Source organism: Vanacampus margaritifer, chromosome 2 (genome assembly GCF_051991255.1).
Source record: "Vanacampus margaritifer isolate UIUO_Vmar chromosome 2, RoL_Vmar_1.0, whole genome shotgun sequence".
In the NCBI taxonomy this organism is placed as follows: Eukaryota; Metazoa; Chordata; class Actinopteri; order Syngnathiformes; family Syngnathidae; genus Vanacampus; species Vanacampus margaritifer.
The window spans coordinates 32,172,792-32,195,121 of NC_135433.1; the positions used below are offsets into that span (position 1 = coordinate 32,172,792).

Here is a 22,330-nt window from a genome sequence, read left to right on the forward strand (position 1 = left end):
TCGTTGTTGTTTTTTATTTAACTAATAATGGCTATTATATGATATATTTTAAGTGGGAGTATTATTACACTATTATATTATTTTCATTGAAAGATAAACAAAGCCGTACTGTGACGTTTCAAGTGTCACGTGAGCCTGCCATGAGTCTTCCTCCTGCGTTAATCTGTCCTAAGAGCATAGCATTGTCCTAATCCCAGTCTGCCCTCCCTTTTCCCCCAAACACTTCCCTTCATCATTCATTCTCTCTTCCATCATTGCTATACACAGCAGGACGCATGCCGGCCATAGACGTGCCACGGGCAGTGTGGATTTCCCGTGATGCCGAGAGGCGGTGGGGCATCGCAGTGGGAGCATGCCGCACTCTAGAGGGGCCGAGTGGTGGGAGGTCAGGCCCACTTCGGCCCTGAGGTCACTCCGACGCCGCCGCGCACTCATGTGGCAGCGTATGCAGAGGCTGACCCGGGCGTGCCGCCGCGGCGTTGGCTGTGCGGTCAGCTACAATGAACACGACCAAGATGAGCAGGATATGGTGTGCCTTGAGGTATGCACCTATGACATGCTACTGGTCTACAGAACTACCTGCCTTCCTCACAACCCATCAACAACCTAGGCTACCTGTAGTTCCTACTAGTAACAACGACCTTGCTACTTAAATACCCACTCACCATCAACCTACCTAAATAGCTGCCGACCACATACCTGCATTACCTCCCCACCTACCATCTACCAATCTTATACAATTTTACCTAATTGCTGCTTACATACCTACATATCTACTATAGATTACAAAAGTGGGTACTGGCCTCAGATTTTTCCAGGTATTTTATTTTATCGTCATGAAAAGACACTGGAAAAAAGATGCTTTTGTACAATGTAAAGTAGTCAGTGTTAAAGTGACAAACATGAGTGCACCCTTAAAGGCTGTATCGCACTGAGGGGCGAACGTTTGCCAGATGTTCACCAACAGTTTTATTGTTTGTTTGTTTTTCTTGAATGAACCCTGATGAGAAATCAACACTTGCTAGCTTTGCAAGCATTTGCCCTTTGGCTTAAGTGAAAATGTTCAATGTGTACCCAAATTGTCATTAACGTGTCTGGCTGTTATTATTTTCCAACACTGCCACACATGCTACATCAATTTACCAATCCCCGGGCTTTTATGCCTGACCCGGAGAGGGCACTCCACCCTTTTTCGATTGAGAACGTTGGTCTCAGATTTGGAGGTGCTGATTCTCATCCCAACCGTTTCACACTTGGCTGCGAACAGCTCCAACAAAAGTTGAAGATCACGATGAGACGCAATACTGGGGCGACTAAAGTGGCCTCCTTCAACAACTCGTCTGCGCCTAGAATTCTAGATTCTGTCCATAGAAGTTATGAACATAATCGCTGACGAAGTGCAGCCTTGTCCAACCCCCACGGGAAACTAATCTGGTACCTTTCGTACAAGGACCGAACATCTCATATTAGGGGTCCGGTACCCATACCTCCGGAGCACTCTCCTTTTTGACTCCCTGAAGCAAACTCCTATACACCTTCCAGAACACTGATGAGGTGTAGACCTGGTCCACTGTTCCACAGCCTAGACGAAAACTACACTGTTCCTCCTGAATCTGAGATTTAACTTCCCAACAGACCCAGCAGACTCCCGAACCCCACCTAAATAGACTTCACCAGGGAGCCTTTAGGAACACCAAGCGGATCTTGTCCACCCGTGAGGCCTGGCAAGTGGCAGCGATGAGCTTTTCAAACATTTCTGCGACTAGAACCCCAGAGATAGGAGAGCTTGCCTAAGGCATCACTAGGCACTTTTTCCAAAAATAACTGTTGCGAGAAATATACTGAACCTACCTATCTAGCTAATGTAGCTACAGTAAATACCCACCTACCTTCTACATGCCTACCCACTCCTTGCTCATCTAACTACCTACCTACCGAAATAGTAAATACACAAAATACCGACCTGCGTACTCACCTACCCATCAACAACTATCTACCAACCACCTACCTACTGACCAAGCTATCCACCCACAGTCCCCACCATCCCACCTACACATTATGTACCTGCTCCAGCTCCTAACCTGATTATTCAACTTGCTAGCTACAACTAATCTATCTAGCTACCTAGAGAAATATACATTATACTACCTCTACATCATTCCTAAATAGCTTCATTAGAGCTGAAGTGTTGTTGTCCGCTGCAAGGCGAGATGTGTTTGGCGACGTCATGCCTTTTGTTCTTGAATTGTCGTTACTGTCAGAGCCTTGGCGGAGGTCTAGCTCGCCGCCGTGCCTTCCCGTCAAACGTCTATTTGCGGCGGCTAAAGTACGTCTGACTGGAGGCTTAGGAAGATTAAAAAAGAGAGATGTGTGTGTGTGAACAGCAACAGTGGATTGTATCAGCCATTTTGGTGGTAAATATGGTACACTGAAATGAAACATCCACTAAACTTTGTTTCATGACTGCTCTTAACGCAAAACACTCATATCTCAAATCGTATTTCTCTATTGAAATGAATGAAAATTGTATTAATTGGTTGCAGCGCCCCAAAAACTTCCCCCAAAATGTTGCAATTTGTTTATAACACTATAATATTGTATTTTATAAAGACATACAGTAATAATAACATATTTAAATAGTGTAAAGAAGTAAACAATTTGTTAATCATGATTTCATGCTTAAATTGAATGATTCTCCTTCTGATGTGTGCTCCTTGGCCACCCGGGGGTACTATAACACCCTTACTAAACTTAAAATTGGTAATGAAATGCAGAAGTCTTCTTCACTTACAATTTGCTGCAGTAATACAGTGAACTTCACAGGGCGGCCATCTTGGGACAGGGCTACTTGATCAGTTATAACATTAAAGTTGCAATTTATGACTGAAATGCCTTCTAATTAGTAGATTAATACCTTAGCTGTTCACAATGGGTACTCTTGCAAGCCTCTGGTCAATAGTTTTCAGACTGGATTCGGGTTAGAATTTCCCGCGCCCTGTCTGCGGATGTGACGTAATGTGCGTGGTGTGTATGTGAAGAACGGTATGTGCAGTTTCCTTTTTCGTCAGCAGGTGGCAGTAGCGATTCAAAATGGAATATTCTACATTCAGTAGCTTTAAAGTCAGTGGTGAAATAACTAGATTGCTAAATTCTCCCAAATTCACAACCGATTTTCATTTTTGTTGTTAGATATGAAACAGAGAGACACAAAAACACACAAAATCTGCAATTTATAAATTCAGCTTGAATTATAGCCATGTTAATAAGTGTTAGAATTAAGCTAGCAGACTTTAGAAGTGCAAAGTCTTCTAGTTTGGTTAAAGGTGAAGTCAACCCAATAAAAAATATTGACAATAATATGTTCTATGCAGCCCCCTTCCCCTAGTTCAAATATGGTATTTTGCTTAGTATTGCGTTAGTGGAATATGAGTTAAGCAGCAAGATCCAGCCGTTTTTATCCATCTCAGGTGGCGGCCATTTTGCCACTTGCTATCACATAAAGATTACATCAATGTTGCTCAGGTCTCAGGTAACAACCAATCACAGCGCAGCTTCAAAAAACAGGTGAGCTCTGATTGGTCGTTGCCTGAACCCTGAGCAACATTGATGTCATCTTCAATAGACAGCAAGTTGCAAAATGGCCGCTCCTGAAATGGATAAAAACGGCTGGATTTTGCTTCATAATTCATATTCCATAAATATTAATCAGAATGTCATGTTTAGACTAGTGAGGCCACATATATAATTGTCAAAAAATGTTAAAGATTGACCCCACTTTAAATACTCAATTGTGCAATTCTTTTCATTGTATGTTTAGTTAAACAGTAAACACCAACAAACACTTGTCCTCTGTTTTGAAGAATTGTTCACTATCTGCCAAATTGTTTGTAGCGCACCATCGAGATCTCATTTTTGCCTGCAACTCATGATGAAAACAATCGGCCCAGGAATAACTCATATCAGGAAAAAAATCTTAAATTAGGTCTCTCGTTAGTCGTGATACGATTGTACCTATAAAATGTCAGGTGTATTCCAAGGGTGAGTATTAGGCGAGTAACAAAAACGATTTAAATAGAAAATCAATTGATTTAAAAGATGCAAGTGTGTTGAATCGAACCAAATCAAATCATTCCACTTTAAGCTTTACCGGGATATGCATGGAATCGTCCTTTATCGGCAACATTTTTTATTGAAGAAGAAACTTGTTGCATCATACTCTCTCAAACTGAGCCATACCATACTGAATGAAATCATAATGCCACTGAATTTGATTTGTTCCACTTTAAAATCAACCCATCCTTGAATCGTATTGCACCCCCATGTACCGAGATACGTATCGAATTGTGATGCACACCCCTAGTGAGTGGTTTAAGTTATTATTGTTCCATTAGGCTTTCTAGCACAGCAGCAAACTCCTCTTTACACTTAAACATTTCTATCTGATTGAAAACGCTGTGACCTTTTTGCCTCTGCCCATCTTCACCACCCAAAAAACATGCCGCTCTCTCAATCTGTCGTCATTCTCCATAAACCCTACACAAACCCTGGCAATCCTGCTTTAATTGCACGCCCCCGCTTTTCATTATTCTGCACTTGGACCCAAATCCGCCCCAACACACACAATCACAAGTCAGAGGGTACAGTGCATGGTCACGTGGCCACTTTGTGGTCCGACGTTGCGTAACACGGTGCATAGGGTAAGGTGTTAAATGAAGTGTTGTGGAGCAGGTCACACGTTCACCTCTCTGGGGCCCAGATGCAACTATTGCATCTTGACACAAGGGACTTTTCCGTTTTTACAGCAGTGCCAATATGGTCGCCATGGCCACATGTGTTTCAAGCATCATAACTAACACATTATTTAAACCTCTCTGTGTTTAAAAAAAAAAAGGGGGGGGGCACAGCAGTTGAGTGCCATCTGGTGTTTATGTAAAGCAAAACAATAGCTGCAGTGAAAACTAACCTACTATTCCAATACGTCACAGTTCTATAGGCGATATTCAACGGCAGGGGAGGGGGAAGCTTTTTCTTATTAGGGGCTATTTGACTTTTTATTAATAGTATTAGGTAGACAGAGGGCCACACTACATTTATGAAAATGGATGATTTTTGTTATGTTGTTTTATTAGGATGTGTGTAGGAATCATAACAGCTCCTCTATATGGGTTTTATTTGTTTTCAGGCTTGCATAGTGTGCCAGGTTAAATATGCTCATATTATTATTTTTGTGATAAATTATAAAAAATGTAAGCATTTAAACAAAGGACATTAAAGTAAATGTATGTATTTGTATTCATGTACATTTTTATTTGTACTGAATAGGTGAATAATAAAGTATACAACATATTAAATACCGTTACTATTTTATCGGTGTAATATATTATTGTATTCAATGAAATGTCTTAAATTGTTATTCAAATATGATTGTAAATACTGAATGTATGAATGTATCAACATATTTTTATATATTTTTTCCTATAAGGGAAGTAAATTTAAGATAAATATTTGATTTAGAAATATTTATTTAAATTTATGTTGTTTTTTAACTTCTTCTTATTATTATTATTATTAATATTATATAAATATTTGCTTTAATAAATACCTTTCTAATGTAATTTGTTTCTATTGTTGTTTTTTCCTGCAGGGAATAAATAATTAAGTAACATTTTATATTTATTCATTAAAATGTACAAAACACATCCATCCATCCATCCATCCATCCATTTTTCTAACCATTTATTCCTCACAAGGGTCGCGGGGGTGCTGGAGTTTATCCTAGCCGGCTTCGGGCACCCTGAACTGGTTGCCAGCCAATCCAGGGTATTAAAGACATTATTATTGTTATTATTTTTGCTTAAATATGATTTTAATTTGTCACCATGCTTGTCCGATTGGAGATTCCTAAAGTAAACAAGCTAGGATAGGCATATATATATATATATATATATATATATATATATATATAGTTTATATATGGTTTGTTTATATATTTAATCCCAATCCTTAAAAAAAATGGTGTACAATGTTTCTAAAGAGATAAGGTATTGCAAATGATTTTTTATGTAAAAAAATTAATAAATTAATAAACGTATAGAACTCTTAATGTAAATGGCAGACGTTCCTTGCTGTGCTTCAAGATGCCTCTTGAGGGCAGTGTTGTCCCTGCATCGATTCATCTGTAAACACAACGCACACTACATGCATTCTCACACCAGACAGCATACTGTGTGCACGCACACGCAAGAGAAAATAAATACATTTAAATGAATGCAAAAACTATATACACACACACTTACTTTTTCTCGGTGGGATTAGTAATTGTTTTGTAAATAATAGTTTTTCCACTTCCAGAGGTATAATGAAGGAAATCATAATGTATTATAAAGCAAAAATAAAAAATAGAAACATTGCATGCCATGGCCACCTGGGGGTAGTATAAAACAGGTAGACGGATACCTCATAGGCATACATGGGTGTCCGCACCATATAGACAGCTCAGCTCCTTTCGGGTCTTTGAAGAGGATAAAGAATATATGCCTGGGTGTACTGTTATTTTGAATGTCTAAATATGTTGCTGAAGTGTTTGTGTTCAAATATCACATGCTTAATAGATATTGCTGTGCTTGCATTGGCGTTAAGATAGCAGACTAATGGCTAACCTATGTGTAATACACAATGTGAAATTCATTTTGTTTTATGTTTAAGTGGACAGTAAACTCAAATTGGGAGTGGCGTGAAAGAGGTGGAAGTGTCTTCTTTTTAGGAATTGTTACCTATTTGCCAAAGTGCTGCTTGTTGACGTGAGTCAAGTTTAGTTCACTACCACCACGTAGCACTCATATCTCAAGTGTGTGCTCATAAGACAAAGCAAAAAATCTGCCCAAAAAACTTGTCAGTCGAGTCACTCACATTAATGCATTGTCTATGTTTGTATTTTGTTATTCCTCAATCAGATTCATAGAGTGGAACATGAACGTATAATTTATTTGGACATCAAAATATAATTCATATTATTCACAGTGAGGTGAGTAGGCAAACCCCATCTGGCAAAGCGCAAATGTGCCGCCATCTTTGAGTGGGACAATGTGTCGTACTTGGACTGTACACACGGCACGGATTTACATATGACTGTACGTCCACTTTCTGCACTGGGGGTCTCGGCTACTACGAGTCGGGAAAAAGTGCGCATGCGCAGTGACTCGGAGCAGCCGGTCGGGAGGTGGAGGAGGAGGCGAGGAGAGGGGGGGGAAGAAGAAGCGCTTTTGCCATCGGATGTGATCAAGAGCAGCGTGTCCTTTTCTATAAATTATCTGCTTTTAACCGCTTGTCGCTGTGCATACATGGTGGAATTGTAAGTATGGCGCGTCTCGTGTGTGCGTGTGTGTTTGTGAGTGTGCGCGCGTGGGCAAAGAATGGAGGATGCTTGTTTGAAGAAGAGGAGGAGGCGTGTGAAAAAAAGGGGGGGGGGTTAATTCCCCCCCCCCCCCATTTCTGCGACGATTTGCGATTTAGAGAGGAATCATTTGCTTGCAATGATTAAGGCAGAGTGCAGTGCGGTGGATACGAACTCCCCCCCAGCACCCCTCCTCTTTTTCCCTCCTCTTGACCATTCAATCGGATTTGGAGATACGCACGCGTACATTAGAAAAAATAGAAAAGACAAAATCATGTAATATCAATTGCATCCCTGCATCCATCCATCTTTCCCAGCCGTATAGCAACTCACCCCCACCCCTACTTGTGTCAGGTAGTGTGTGTGCGCGTGTGTGTTTGTGTGTGCGTATGCGTGTGTGTGTGTTACATAAATGATATGACAGGATTTGTTAGTGTCTGACCTGCTGATGACACCTTTTGTTGGCACCTTAGGGCCTTTCTCTGCATGCATCTGCACAAAAAAACACACACACACGCACACAGAAATATTGGCATTGATATTTATGCACCGTGGTGCCTTGAGATACGGGTGTCTTGAGTTTTTTTTAAAGATACGAGCCGTCTTTCGGTCCATTTTTTGTGTGTACCTTGACTTGTGAGCGCAGACTTGATATATAAGTCCTGTAAGGTAGCAGCATAAAAATTATATTTAAAAAAAAGAATAAATAAATAATGTAATTTCAAAGTGATAACAACACCATTTTTACGTAAACATTGTTGACTGCATATTCACTTTTAAAATATATTTTTGCGCAATTTTTTGTTTTCTCATAGTGGATTTATACAGTGAAAAAATCCATTAATAAAAATATACGATGTATTTAATAACTACATAGAAAATACACGCGAAATACAAGAGTGCATTATTTAAAAAACAGAATTGTTACTTTAAATTAAATGTCTATTGTGATTTCATTATTCAATTACAATATTTTAAGAAATGTATTGATTTTGAATAAAGTGATGATTTGAATCAGTTTATTTTTGATGATATTACTATTTTTTTTAATGAACTTTAAAAAAGTAAAATAATTATGTTAATTTTGATAAATGTAAGTGATGTTTCTGTTTTTATTTTTCTTCTAGGGAACTGATAAAGTAAATATAACAAAAACAACCGACAACCAACAAACGACCAACCAATCAACAACAGACAACATGGTCCACATATCGGCAAAACTAGTTTTAAGATAGAGACACAAATAGATTGCTTGGACAAAAATGTCAATTTTAAGATTTCTCCACAAATAGTCTCCTTGAAGTCTCTATTTTCATTTCCCAGTTGCTTAAAAGTTAAAATTGTGTGAAAATAAGCAATTATTAGAACATGTGCATCTTTAGCCAACATATTTTTAGCCGTCTACTGTAGCTAGCTGCGCGTCTCGGAAACCTGCCTCAAAATAACTCGATTTCCTGGCCTTTAACGTCATTTCCCAAATGATTGATATAAATGAACATAGCAACCCAAAAAAGTCGAAATACACTAAAATGTGACCGTTCAGCACAAAAGTGAACAGAATGACACACGTCATAACAACGGCATCTTACCTTGGAGCGGATGACGAATGTTTGTAATCCAAACAGAAATCCTTTTCAATTCAAGGATCTCTTTCTTTAATGAGTCTATTTCGATTTTTAATTCAAAAGAACGCAGTCATGCACTTAAATATGTCCACTGACAAATGCGAAAGTCACGCGAGCAGCAGCTCCCAACAGAGCAGAATGACAGCGAGTTGGGATGAGTGTAACTAAAGGTTGTGAAATGTGGCAATGCCTTGTATGTACTGTAGGCTAATGTAATAAATGTCTTGGAAATAATATAAGATGAAAGATGACACGTCGCTCGATGCATCAAAATATGAACCATTTTCCCTTTAGGCTCTTTTAAGTGGGATGAAATTAAAATCAAATATGAGCTATGGAAAATGAAACTTGAAGATGAAAAATAATTGCGAGTCTCCCAGCCCCAAAATGCACACAGCGTATATTGATTGACTTTAAAATACAGAACTGTAAAGTATAGTGTTGTGTTCCTTATGTGTTTGGGAACAAATGTTTTGGACCATCATTACATTTCCTTTATGTGAGCGAATGCATTTGAGACATACAGTAACATCCATGAAAAGTTATATCAATAAACGTATATGTATAAATAAATATAAATAATGTTTTAATTGACACAATTTTTAAAAACATTTTAAACAAGAAAATATCACAGAAGGCGCAAAAATGAAAGAACCAAACTTTGTCTGATGATGCCTCAGAAAAAGAATTGCTAGCCTAACTTGATCTTCAAAGTTGAGGCTGCATGATTTCATCTGTTGTGAGGTCAAAATTCTGAAACTTTCAAAGGTTTCAAATCTCGGATAATGGCCTTACCTGCGATTGAAATCGACTTTCCACTGATATTTTAACAGTTCCTGAAAAATTCAGGTTCATATCTTTTTCCTAAGATACTGGTTGCTATGGACATTTGAAAGAAGCACGGACCAAAACTTTAAACCCGTTTTTGGCAAAACTAGGGATTTCTACCTTCCAACATTAAAATTGCCGCAACTTTGTTCATTTTTGAGGTACAGTACGTCCAAGTATTATATAATCATTTTAAAGGGAATTAAGTGTAGAATTTGAATAAATGAATATCTCATTTTTTATTGTTGACACACGAGGACCCTTTTGCCAAAGCCAGCCACATATATGACTAAAATGTGCACATTTTTAAATTATTACAAAATAGAAAAATATTTAGATTTATTGTATGCTTTTGTTTCATTTTTTTTCTGTTCAGGATTTATTGAAAATTCTTTAATAAATAAACATACATACAATTATCAACTGTTGCTTGTATGTTATATACACAATATGCACCCAGTTTTTCTGAGAGCAAGTGAAAAGTTCTTGAGCTTCTTCTCTTCTCTATCCTCCAGTCATTTGTAACGTGAGCCAAAAGTAAAAAATAAACCAGTCAATAATTGCGCTTACTACAAAGTGTGCTACTATTCTTCCCCCCACTCCCGCAGCCCATGGGATCAGAGCCGATGGAGATGCGAAAGAGGCAGATGTCGGTGCAGCAGGAGTCGGCAGCGGGGGGGACTGCACCGGCCCACCAAGGCCAGCCGGGCCACGCCAACCAGCGGGGTTCCAACGCCTGTTGCTTCTGTTGGTGCTGCTGCTGTAGCTGCTCCTGGTAGGCACTTGCAGCCTTTCACGCCAACGTCAATCGTAAAAAGCATTACATAGCATGTTTAGGGCAGTTTACCTTTTTGACCCACTGGGGCCACCGTTTTTGTGCTTGTCTAGCACTAATCTAATATATGACTGGATAGCCGACAGCCCCTACACGCCGTTGAAGCAACAGGGCAGCCATCTTGCTCCTCCCATCTAGCGAGCAGACTACTGTATAAACTATACGGTATACGTACAGATTAGACATATACAGCTAATACAGCGAAAATAAAATAAAATAAAATAACAAGTGGGCGGTATGTGCTGCTTTGAAGACCCCTTATTGCTTAGTTCCTTAGACCCCAATATTAGATTTAGCAGAGGCATCTATTGTTGAATTACAGTTATAATTCTTTAAGCATATAATTTATACTGTACATGTATTTAAGGCAAGTTGTAAAATGTCTGAAGTCCTCTTTTTTATGTTTAGCAAATCTAAAACATCATAAATCATGCTGTTTCTACTAACTGCAGTCTCAAATGCTCTCCAATTTCGATACTGTAAATGTATCGGATTGCATGCAGAGAAGCGTTTCTTGAGAGGAGCAATATGGCGGCTTCAAAAGTCTTTCCCCATCGGCTATCTATTCATATATTCAGATCAGTGGAGTCCATGGAGGCCATGTTTAACAAGAGCAGTTACAATTGTACATGGTTTTGCACTTATGGACTTAGAACTTATAGTAAGACATAAGTACAAATTTCTTAGCTAGCTAGCAGCATGACACACATGCGGGACTTGAAGGCGAGCGTGTGGGCCTTCACGCATGGGGCCCAGCCGGGCATAGCCCGAAAAGGCCACGTGGGTCCCCCTTCCTATGGACTCACCACCTGTAGGAGGGGCCAAAGGGGTCGGGTGCATTGCGAGCTGGGTGGCGGCCAAAGGCGCGAACTTTGGTGTTCCGATCCCCGGCTACAGAAGCTAGCTCTTGGGACATAGAATGTCACCTCTCTGGCGAGGAAGGAGCCCGAGCTGGTGTGTGAGGCAGAGAAATTCCGACTAGATATAGTCGGACTCTCCTCCACACACGGCGTGGGCTCTGGTACCAATCCTCTCGAGAGGGATTGGACTCTCTTCCACGGTGAGAGGCGCAGAGCAGGTGTGGGCATATTTATTTCCCCCCGGCTTGGTGCCTGTATGTTGGGGTTTACTCCAGTGGGTGGGAGGGTAACCTCCCTCTGCCTTCGGGTGGGGGAACGGGTCCTGACTGTTGTTTGTGCATATGCACCAAACAGCAGTGCCACCATTTTTGGAGTCCTTGGAAGGTGTGCAGGAGAGAGCTCCCTCTGGGGACTCCCTCGTTCTGCTGGGAGACTTCAACGCTCATGTGGGCAATGACTGTGAGACCAAAACGTATTGTGAGGGTCTGCTGGGAAAGTCTGGTGGAATCCCCTGCCAGAAAGAGTTTCAATGCCCACCTCCAGCAGAACTTCTCTCTTGTCCCGAGGAAGGCGGGGGACATTGAGTCCGAGTGGGCCATGTTCCGCGCCTCCATTGTTGAGGTGGCCGATCGGAGCTGCGGCCGTAAGGTGGTCGGTGCCTGTCGTGGCGGCAATCCTAAAACCTGCTGGTGGACACCAGTGGTAAGGGAAGCCGTCAAGCTGAAAAAGGAGTCCTATTGGGCCTTTTTGGCCTATTGGACTCCGGAGGCAGCTGACAGGTACTGGCTGGCTAAGCAAAATGCAGCTTCGGCGGTCGCTGAGGCAAAACTCAGACATGGGAGGAGTTCGGCGAGGCCATGGAAAACGACTTCCGGACGAAGGATAGGAACGCGGTGCACCATTAACACTGTGTATAGTGGAGATGGGGTGCTGCTGACCTTGACTCGGGACGTCGTGAATCGGTGGGCAGAATACTTCGAAGACCTCCTCAATTCTACCGACACGCCTTCCTTTGATGAAGCAGAGTCTGGGGACTCTGAGGCAGGCTCGCCTATCTCTAGGCCCGGTCAAAGTCACTAAGGTGGTTGGAAAGCTCTGTGGCAAGGCCCCGGGGGGGGATAAGAACCACCCGGAGTTCCTAAAGGCTCCGGATGTTGTGGGGTTATCGTGGTTGGCACAACTCTACAACATCACATGGACATCGGGGACAGTGCCTCTGGATTGACAGACCGGGGTGGTGGTCCCCCTTTTTAAGAAGAGAGGATGAAGAGGTCTATTCAGGGGTGCTGGAGAGGAGGGTCTGTCGGGAAGTAAAATCTTGTATTCAGGAGGAGCATTGTGGTTTTCGTCCCAGTCGTGGAACAGTGGACCAGCTCTACACCCTCGGCAGGGTCCTCGAGGGTGCATGGGAGTTCGCCCAACCAGTCTATGTGTGTTTTGTGGATATGGAGAAGGCGTTCGACCGTGTCCCTCGGGGACTGTGGGTGTGCTTCGGGAGTACGGGGTACCGAGCCCTCTGATACAGGCTGTTCGGTCCCTGTACGACTGGTGTCAGAGTTTGGTCCACATTGCTGGCAGTAAAATGGATTCGCTCTCAGTGAGGGTTGGACTCCCGATTCTGTTCATAACTTTTAAGGACAGAATTTTTAGGCGCAGCCGGGGCGTTGAGGGGTTCCGGTTTGGTGGCCTCCGTATTGGATCTCTGCTTTTTGCAGATGATGTGGTGCTGTTGGCTTCATCAAGCCGTGATCTCCAACTCTCACTGGAACGGTTTGCAGCTGAGGGTGAAGCAGTTGGGATGAAGATCAGCACCTGCAAATCCAAGACCATGGTCCTCAGTTGGAAAAGAGTGGCGTGTCCTCGCCGGATGAAAAGCTCTCGATTTACCGGTCGATCTACGTTCCTACCCTCACCTATGGTCACAAGTTGTGGGTTTGAAAGAACAAGATCCCCGGATACAAGCGGACAAACTTAGTTTTGTCCACAGGGTGTCCAGGCTCTCCCTTAGAGATAGGGTAACCACTGCTCCTCCACGTTGAGAGGAGCCAGTTGAGGTGGCTCAGGCATCTGGTTTGGTTGCCTCCTGGATGCCTCCCTGGAGAGGTGTTCCGGGCATGTCCCACTGGCGGGAGGCCCCGGGGACGACCCAGGACACACTGGAGAGACTATGTCTTTTGGCTGGCCTTGGAGCGCCTTGGGATCCCGCCGGAGGAGCTGGTTGAAGTGGCTGGGGAGAGGGAAGTCGGGGTTTCCCTCCTAGAGCTGCTGCCCGCACACGACCCGACTTCGGATAAGCGGTAGTAAATGGATGGATGGATAAGTAAAAATTCCCTAGCTAGCTAGTTAGCAGCATGACACACAGTGTATCTTAAAATAGGACATCCAATTACTGGGGTTGTCAATGCGCTTGTTGCAACACCAAAGCACTTTGTGCTTGTTAAATGTACTGTATGACATTTCTACCACTATTTTAGAAGTCCAATTTTTAACTCTTTGACCCCTCAGGGCCACCGTATGTCCAGCTAATTTAGCAGTGCAAGTTTTAACAAGTACTCAGCCAATTTATAATATATAAAGCATAATGTAAAAACAAACAATTAAACAAACAAATCTGTGGTCCGCATCGCATGGCGAGCTAGCACATTGACGAACACAGACTTGAAATGCTGATTTCATCAATTCCAACATTTTTATGTTAAAATCAGAACCACTCCACTACTACCACTCATCCACCAGTCAGGTATTGAGCCTTTTGGACCCCTTTAGGGCCACTGTAATTCTGGCTTATTTTTGGCAGCGAGGAAACACGTCTAGTTAGTTTGTGGCATTATGCATCACGATGTGTGTCGGAAAAAGGGGGCAAATATTGCCACGGGGACTTTAAAAATATGTCAAGGTGCTTTTTGTAACCCTGAAATTTGCCTTTTTATTTTTAAATTATGATCACTGCTACTACTGCCACCACACTTTTAGCGATAGCGATATGGAGCCTTTTGAGCCACCATACTTCAAATCGGTCTACACAAGTACACACTGGCTTATGTAACTAACCACATATTGGTGGCATCACATTATTATTTACAGTACATACGCTCAATGTACAGTAAAATCATTGCCTATGCCGTAAAAACTAATAAACAACAACAAAAAAACACCTTCAACAAGGCGCTTATTTCTGGATTTCAGTTTTTTTTATAAAAGGATGAGCATGCCAACTTCTAGGACTTCTATTTTTTGTTTCAAAATCCCTTAAAAATAAATAAATACAATTAGAAGATAAAAATACTAGAGGAAAAATGCACAATTATATACATATATATATATATACTGTATGTATATATACTGTATATATGCGCCTTGGCCACCTGGGGGCAATGTAAGACAGACATACAGAATACTGTTCAAAAGTATTGCTATCTGTTGCTTAACTCTTTGATTGCCAGACGTTTTCAGAAACGGGATGTCGCCAGTGCCAGCCGATTTAAGCATTTTGACTGATCTTTCAAGGTCCACAGAAAATGTTGTGTTTGGACTATGGAAACACACATACAACCAAATGAAAGATTGAACTCTCCGAAAAGTTTGTTTCTACCTTATTCCGTTCTTCAGTAATCAACAATAGAAAAAGGTTAGTTTCACCGAAATGCTCTGTTTTGAAACAAAAAGCGGAGAAAAAGAGCTTTTTGTGAAACGATGTTATTTCATGCACTCTAGTGAATTGTACACTTCTTTTTGTCCATGAATGATGCCACAAACACCTAAATAGTGCTTTACTTCTGTAAAACGCTTTCACCAACAATGAAAAAGTGTTTTTTGGTTGCAAAATACGTTTATTTCCATTCAACAGTGTAACAATTTGACAAAACAATTTCGCAAACTATTTACAAATGTGTGCAACTGTGGTACTATTTGCAATTATGTGGATGTTTCAAATACAGTTTTTCTTTTTGTAACGCTCCCATGCGTGCAAGGAGACGGAGCACGATTTGCACAACAGATTAGTTTCACTTGCGATGGCTCCTTTCGCATGCAGACGTTACACTTTCTTGACGGCCTTTTTTTCCGGGGAATAGCAAGTAGCAGACTGTACCCACTCCTCCGATGAATATGCATTGGACTCGGGGCACTCTTCGTCGTCCGATTCAACGTCCGCCTGAGCGTGCTCGGTTGTGCTCCGCGTTTTCCGGTGTTAGCATCGCTAGCCGGTGAACCTTTATGACGTCGTCATAGCCGCCGCATCAACGCTTGCAACTTCAGCGTCAACCTCTGAGTCACCATCATCATCATCGATGATGATCATCGTCGTCATCAATGTGCTCTTTAGCGTTGCTCGATGCCTTTCGTCTTTGAAAAAAATTCCCAAGTGTGAGCTGCTTGAAACCGGTCGCCATTGTTCGCTTCTTCAACCATCTAGCTCCGCCTCACGTCTTCTACTGCCGCGTCAACGCTTCCAACCTCGGAGTCACCATCATCATCATCGATGATGATCATCGTCGTCATCAATGTGCTCTTTAGCGTTGGTCGATGCTTTTCGTCTTTGAAAAAAAATGCTCGAGCGTGAGCTGCTTGCAACCGATCGCCATGTTCTCTTCCCTTCCCCAGCAATTGTCCCCTCTAGCTCCGCCTCACGTCTTCTACTGACGCCTACCCAATCTTGTCAAAAGAGAGTCATTGCTGCCATCTAGGGGCCAAAAATAGTCATTAGGCTAACTAGATCTGCTTGAAACTTTCACCACAGCTGGCCAAGGCTTTCCTCCACCCGTTTCCCCCCAAAAAAAAAAAAAATTGGAGAACGTCTTTTAACTCTTTGACTGCCAAAAACGTTAAATGACGTTTAGTAAAAACCTACGGAGGGCCGCCAAGGACGTTAAGACGTTCTCCAATTATTATTTTTTTCAAATTGTGAAACTAACCATTTTCTATTGTTGATTCCTGAAGAACGGAATAAGGGAGAAACAAACTTTTTCTGATGAAAGATGAGAGTCCAATCTTTCATTTGGTAGTATGTGTGTTTCCATAGTCCAAACACAACATTTTCTGTGGACCTTGAAAGATCAGTCAAAATGCTTAAATCGGCTGGCACTGGCGACATCCCGTTTCTGAAAACGTCTGGCAGTCAAAGAGTTAACGTCCTTGGCGGCCCTCCATAGGTTTTTACTAAACGTCATTTAACGTTTTTGGCAATCAAAGAGTTAAAGGCTAACAACATCACCACATAAATGCTAAATGTTAGCCCACGTGTCTATACAGTAGTGTTTCCCATTGTATATTGGCATTAAGATCACTGTTGTTTTAAACGAACATGAATTGTCTTTGTTTTATGTTTGGTTTGACAATAACCTTCAGCTTAGAGTGGCAATAAAGAGCTTGAAGCCTCTTATTAAAGAATGTTTTCTGCCAAATATATTTAGCCTTCAGTTGTCATGTAATACGTATATGTCTGATTTTTTTTTTTTAGGAACGAGGACAGAGACGAGAGGAATCGGAAGGTATCGTACGACGTCAAGGAAGGGACCGCCGACTGTGAAGACTGGTGGGTGGAACGTTTCTCCGTCATTTGTTGTCCGTGACTGCATCGTCATATTGTGTTGTTTTGTTGCAGTCCCAAGCCCACGCTGGAGGAGGTGCGCTCTTGGGCCCAGTCCTTCGACAAGCTTATGAGCTGCGCGGCCGGACGCAATTCCTTCCGCCAGTTCCTGCGTACAGAATTCAGCGAGGAGAACATGCTCTTCTGGCTGGCCTGCCAGGAGTTCGCCAAGGAGAGCAACAAGGGCTCTGTGGAGGAGAAGGCACGCGTCATCTACGAGGACTACATCTCTATCCTCTCCCCGAAAGAGGTCTACCTATCTGCCCACCTACAGTGCCTAACTACTCTATCGGCCTTCCTGCTATCAGCGCAAATTCTTAACATAACGGGTTATTGACCTGGTAGCTATTAGCGCTACGAAACATCTAACTATGATCTCTTACCGTATCTATCTATCTATCTTTCAAAGCGATGGTTTCTACTGATTATGTTTCCATAGAACTGTACAGTTTGCTCAAATAGTCGTGAAATATTGTCCCCTGCATCAACTAGCTATTAGCATGACAACAGTGACTCAAAACAGGACACCCACCTTACAGTAGATCTCTTACCGTAACCACAGGTAGGCATTGCGTCAATATTGACAACGTTAATGACGGATGCTTGTACTGCCAAAAACGTCATGACTCCATCACATATAGCTCCTTACTAGAAGCTTTTACTGTACTGCGTATTTACAGTGGAGCAGTACGCGGGTCCTTGCTTTCTGGAACTCCCGAGCGATCCAGCGACCCCTCGTCGTGATTCGTCAGACTCCCTGTCAGCTTCATCTCAGAACGTAGCTGTCAAGTCTCCTCTGTAGTATAGTTTTTTTTTTTTTATCCGCCATGGTGGATCTAGCTTGTATCCAAAGCTCCGTGCTGAATGGCAGTTGCCCAGCGGCACAAACTACGGAAGTCCAGCGGCGCAACCCCGCAGGTCCCGACGACGTGAAGGATGCACATTGAAACAATTAGAACTGTCAAAATGATAGCCCATGGGAGATCTAAGTCCAAGTAAGTTTGCCTCGCTCTCCTGTGCCGCACTCGCGGCCATGTTTGCTGTTGTTACTGCTCTAGTGGCGCGCCACTAAAGCCTACGGCTACGCGTCCCTCAATGGGCCAAATTTCAAATGTTTGCACATTTACTTGCCACTCACGATCAATTCCGTTATTTTTTTTAACGCACTAATTCACACATAATTAATTAATCTAGATTCATGCGTTAAACTGACAGCCTTATTTACAACATGACTAATGACGTTGGTCGGAATGTTAAGCTCTTTTAGATTGATACATATAAATTATATATCTTCATTAAAACACTGTAAACTGAACCATGAAACTCCAGGGCTAAAAATGAGTCCCAGTCCGGCCCTGACCAAATATTCTGTTGCATCGTAATTACCTTATCATATCCTTCCATCGTATCCATCTAATTGCATTGTTCTAATGCACTGTATCCATTACTGCATCAACCTCATCATATTTTGATATCCTAGCATCCTAGTCTAATCGCACTGTTCTATTGTATGTGTGAGCACATGTCATAGCTAAGAAAAACCCTTAACGATTGTTTGTTTTTGACCCGCTCAGGTGAGTCTGGACTCCCGGGTGCGCGAATCCATCAACCGAAACATGCAGGAGCCCACGTTGCACACCTTCGATGACGCCCAGCTGCAGATCTACACGCTGATGCAAAGAGACTCCTACCCACGCTACATGAACTCCCAGGCCTACAAAAACCTGCTCAACGCTCTGTCCGAACAGTCGCCCGAATCTTAAAAAGAAAAAGACCTGTGATCTGCTATCCACTCTTTTTTTTTTTTTTTTTTTGTATTTTCCCCCTTCTCTTGTGTCCAGTGCAGGATTTACGCCGACCAAGCGGGCTGCCGCAACACTCGGGGAATTCTCAGCAGCAGACACTCAGGTCTCAGCATCTCGCGAGGGCTCCACATCACAAGTACTGCTAACACTCCAACATAGCAACACAACACTCCAAAGGAACTTATTCTTACTTGTACTCTTTCTTTTCATAGAAATAATCTATTTTAGTTGACATTTTGTTTTTTCTCAAGGGAAAGGTAAATGATTCCTACTTTAGACTACATATATACAGTATATATATTTATGAGTTTGTAAATAGTACAAATGGAATTGTGGGTATTTTCCGTGATATTTAACTGCGTGACGAGAATCAAAGTTCAAAGGCAATGGCTACGTGTTAGCTCGACCTTGCAGGCAGCTTTGTGAGGGGGGTGCAGCAGCCTTTGACCTTGGTTTCATCTTGCTTTTTATATGCATCTTTTAAACAATTTAACCTAACTCTTGGGTTTGTGTGACTTGGCAACTCCTTTTGTGTGACATTAATAATTGTGATGCCCCCCCACGCCCACACTGTTTTTACTCCACCAAAGTCTTTTTAAAGTGGTTTTCGGAATACAAATATTTATTACAACTGAGATTAAGTTGAGACAGTAATGTAAAATAATTTAATAATTAAATGTACCTTATTTATGAGCAATGTCAAAAAGCATTTGATCTCATTTGCTAAATCACTCTCAACTAGGACTATGTATGTCAGTGCTAGAAAATGAAATAAAGACAAAAAAAAATTTAAATAAAGAGATAATTTGACATTGAAGGAATTAAAAAATAATAAATGTTTTCCATGGAGTCAAGGGTTTTGAACTGTTTGAACTCAAAATACGCCCACAAAAGCAAACATTTCTAGTCAGATGCTATGCTAAGCTAGCATCCTAATTACTCTGAGCAAAAAACATGAAGTCGATAATCCTATCGAATTATAGCTAACGTAACTTTATGTCACCAATTTTTTGTGCTATATGGCAGGTTTTTACAGTGATTATTTTTCCAAACAGAGAGCAATATGCAGAAGACATGAGAGGAGGAAAGAGTGCATAAAACAGAATGTCCAGACTATTGTTGGCATCATCTTACACTATTAAAAGAAGCTCAAGTGCAACATGGCTACTGCGAAGCACAATTGCGTTGAGTTACACAGCTGCATGTCTCCGTTTAAGTAAACATTGTTAGACAATTTAATACAGCCTACAGTTGCTACTAAGGTAACAAATAAACAAGTCACTCAACAAAGAGTTGCGGTTTCGCAACTGAATTCTACACTCTTATTCGTTGCCTCCGTTGTCCACGAACGAACCAGGTCACGCCTTTTAAAAGTCACACACACAATACTGTTCATCTTGAGAATAGTGACTCCAACTGGACAAAAATACACCTGCGCCTCACATGTATAGGGATTTGGTATTATGCATAAAGCTTTAAAATAAATAAATGAAGAAATACATCAAATAAATGGTTCGCCACTTTGAGGATTTCATCTTTTAGCCTGGGTGGTCTGGAACGTAACGGCCCGGGATAAAAGAGGGACTACTCAATCTCCCCCAGAAATGTTGTTTTTGTTTTGGGGGATAAAAAAAAAAATCCAAACTGTGGAGGAACGCATTTTGTTGTACAGGTGTATTGTATAGGTTGACACCTACATGTTTATTTTTGTCCAAAACAGGAAGAAGCTGCTTTTCCTGTTTGTTTGTTTTTTAAATAACAAATCATGTGATGTATTATGTCAGTGGCAATGTAACCTCCTTAAATATAAATTATTATACGTAACTTTACACTCTTACAATGCCACATATTGGAGAGAAAAAAAAGTAAATATAAAGAAAATAATTTTCTCTCATTAATTTTATTTATTTTTTATAAAAGTCTGAATGCCCCCCCCCCCCCCCCCCCCGAGAAACAGGAAGAAATTATATAATTTATGTGATTGTCTTAGACAGTGACAATAAAATTCAAAATTCTGGTGTAATTATTATTTCGTTTACAATTTATATTTATAGTTCCAACTTTTGTGATCTTTGTGGATTAAAAAAAAAGTCGGTCAAAAAGGGACTGACCCATCTTTTTGCATGATCATTTAACCCCAAAAGTTGTATCAAAATGAATAACCCACAAAACAACCCAAACCCAACAACTTGGGTTTCGGTCAAAACAATCCCAAAATATTCATTTGTTCTATAAAAATAAAAATACTTATGAACAATTTTAGATTGCACTGACTACACAATCAGATGGCAGCCCTAAATTAATCTGAAAAGGTCACTTTGGTGTCACTACGATTGGAGTTGCCAAGCGTCCAATCCTTGTTTTCCCTTTTCACTTTTGTTGCCTCAAGACCGCGTCACTCAAAAAAGACAAGCTCCTCACATGGAGGGAGGGAGGGGAAGTGCCTTGACATTCCGTTTGGACGACATCTTTCTCACGGGCAAACTCTCGCCATAAAGGTGCTTGTTTTGGACCCAAGTACAACAGCCAGCTGACCGGAACAACGCGTCCCTCGCAACTCGATGCGTTTTTGTTTTTTTGGGTGACGATTGTCCAACGGGATGTAGGGGGAGGGGGGGGACACAGCTGGCCGATCGACGTCTTTGCTGAGTGCAGATCAACCTCAAAACGCACCAAACTGCAGTTTTGGCGCGACGCCTAATTTATAGTTTTCTTCTTCGGTTTACGATGTATGAAATATGTTCATTTTCGTGCTGCGTTTACTGAGAGAAAAAAGAAGACATTTTTAAAATAATGTTAATAATAATAAAAACAAGAGTAATGTGAATGTTTACAATGTATGGTTTTAGTTTTTGGGTTTTATGCTACTTTCCAAGAACATGATGACTTGTGGGCATTTTGATTGAGATAAAATAAAGCACAATGATTTTAAAAGCGTTCTGGAATTGTTCTTTTGCAAAACATACTGTTCAGGAAAAAAAATAAACCGCAAGATGATGTCAATCCATTTCGCTTAATTACTTCAAGAAGCAAATTGAAGTTCACTACTTTGGTGCCGTTGATGGGTTCTGATGGATTCATCATCAACTTAATTTTCCCCAGCTGTAATAATTAAGGTTGTTGTGATGCTATGACTAATACAGCGGCATTGCATCAACGCGGCCTTCAGAATATTCTTAAGATACATTTGTCCACCACCTTAAAATTAAACAAATGTTCATTTATCACATTGTAAATGTATGAAGGCCTATTTATGACAAGGATGGCATTGCCTCAATGTGGAGCAAAGCAATTCAAGAGTGATCTCTAATCTCTTTAAAATCAATAAGAAAATTATAGTAAATGCATCTTTAAGTCAGTCCAAGTAAATGTTTGCAAAGCGTCCAATCAAACTCAA

The 22,330-nt window shown here is 41.3% G+C and overlaps 1 protein-coding gene across 2 annotated transcripts; it reads left to right on the plus strand.

The window, feature by feature from the left end:
- Window positions 1–202: 202 nt before the first annotated feature.
- Window positions 203–21,870, plus strand: rgs20 (regulator of G protein signaling 20). Of its 2 annotated transcripts, none has more exons than XM_077556665.1 (5): window positions 203–541; window positions 10,455–10,621; window positions 17,000–17,074; window positions 17,144–17,378; window positions 18,703–21,870. In XM_077556665.1, exons 1-5 carry the CDS (start codon window positions 353–355, stop codon window positions 18,889–18,891), a joined length of 855 nt encoding a protein of 284 aa, XP_077412791.1. In that variant the 5' UTR covers window positions 203–352; the 3' UTR covers window positions 18,892–21,870. The 2 variants fall into 2 exon arrangements, with proteins under 2 accessions (XP_077412791.1, XP_077412793.1); XM_077556667.1 differs by lacking the exon at window positions 203–541 and adding an exon at window positions 7,231–7,351.
- The last annotated feature ends 460 nt before the right edge of the window (window positions 21,871–22,330 follow it).

What these genes read in the sequence shown, in the direction of transcription:
- rgs20 (XM_077556665.1), top strand. Translation starts at nt 353, where the DNA reads ATGCCGCACTCTAGAGGGGCCGAGTGGTGGGAGGTCAGGCCCACTTCG. An exon ending in TGCTGCTGTAGCTGCTCCTG is followed by an intron (nt 10,622 to 16,999) that starts GTAGGCACTTGC and finishes TTTTTTTTTTAG; the next exon opens with GAACGAGGACAGAGACGAGA. An exon ending in CTATCCTCTCCCCGAAAGAG is followed by an intron (nt 17,379 to 18,702) that starts GTCTACCTATCT and finishes TGACCCGCTCAG; the next exon opens with GTGAGTCTGGACTCCCGGGT.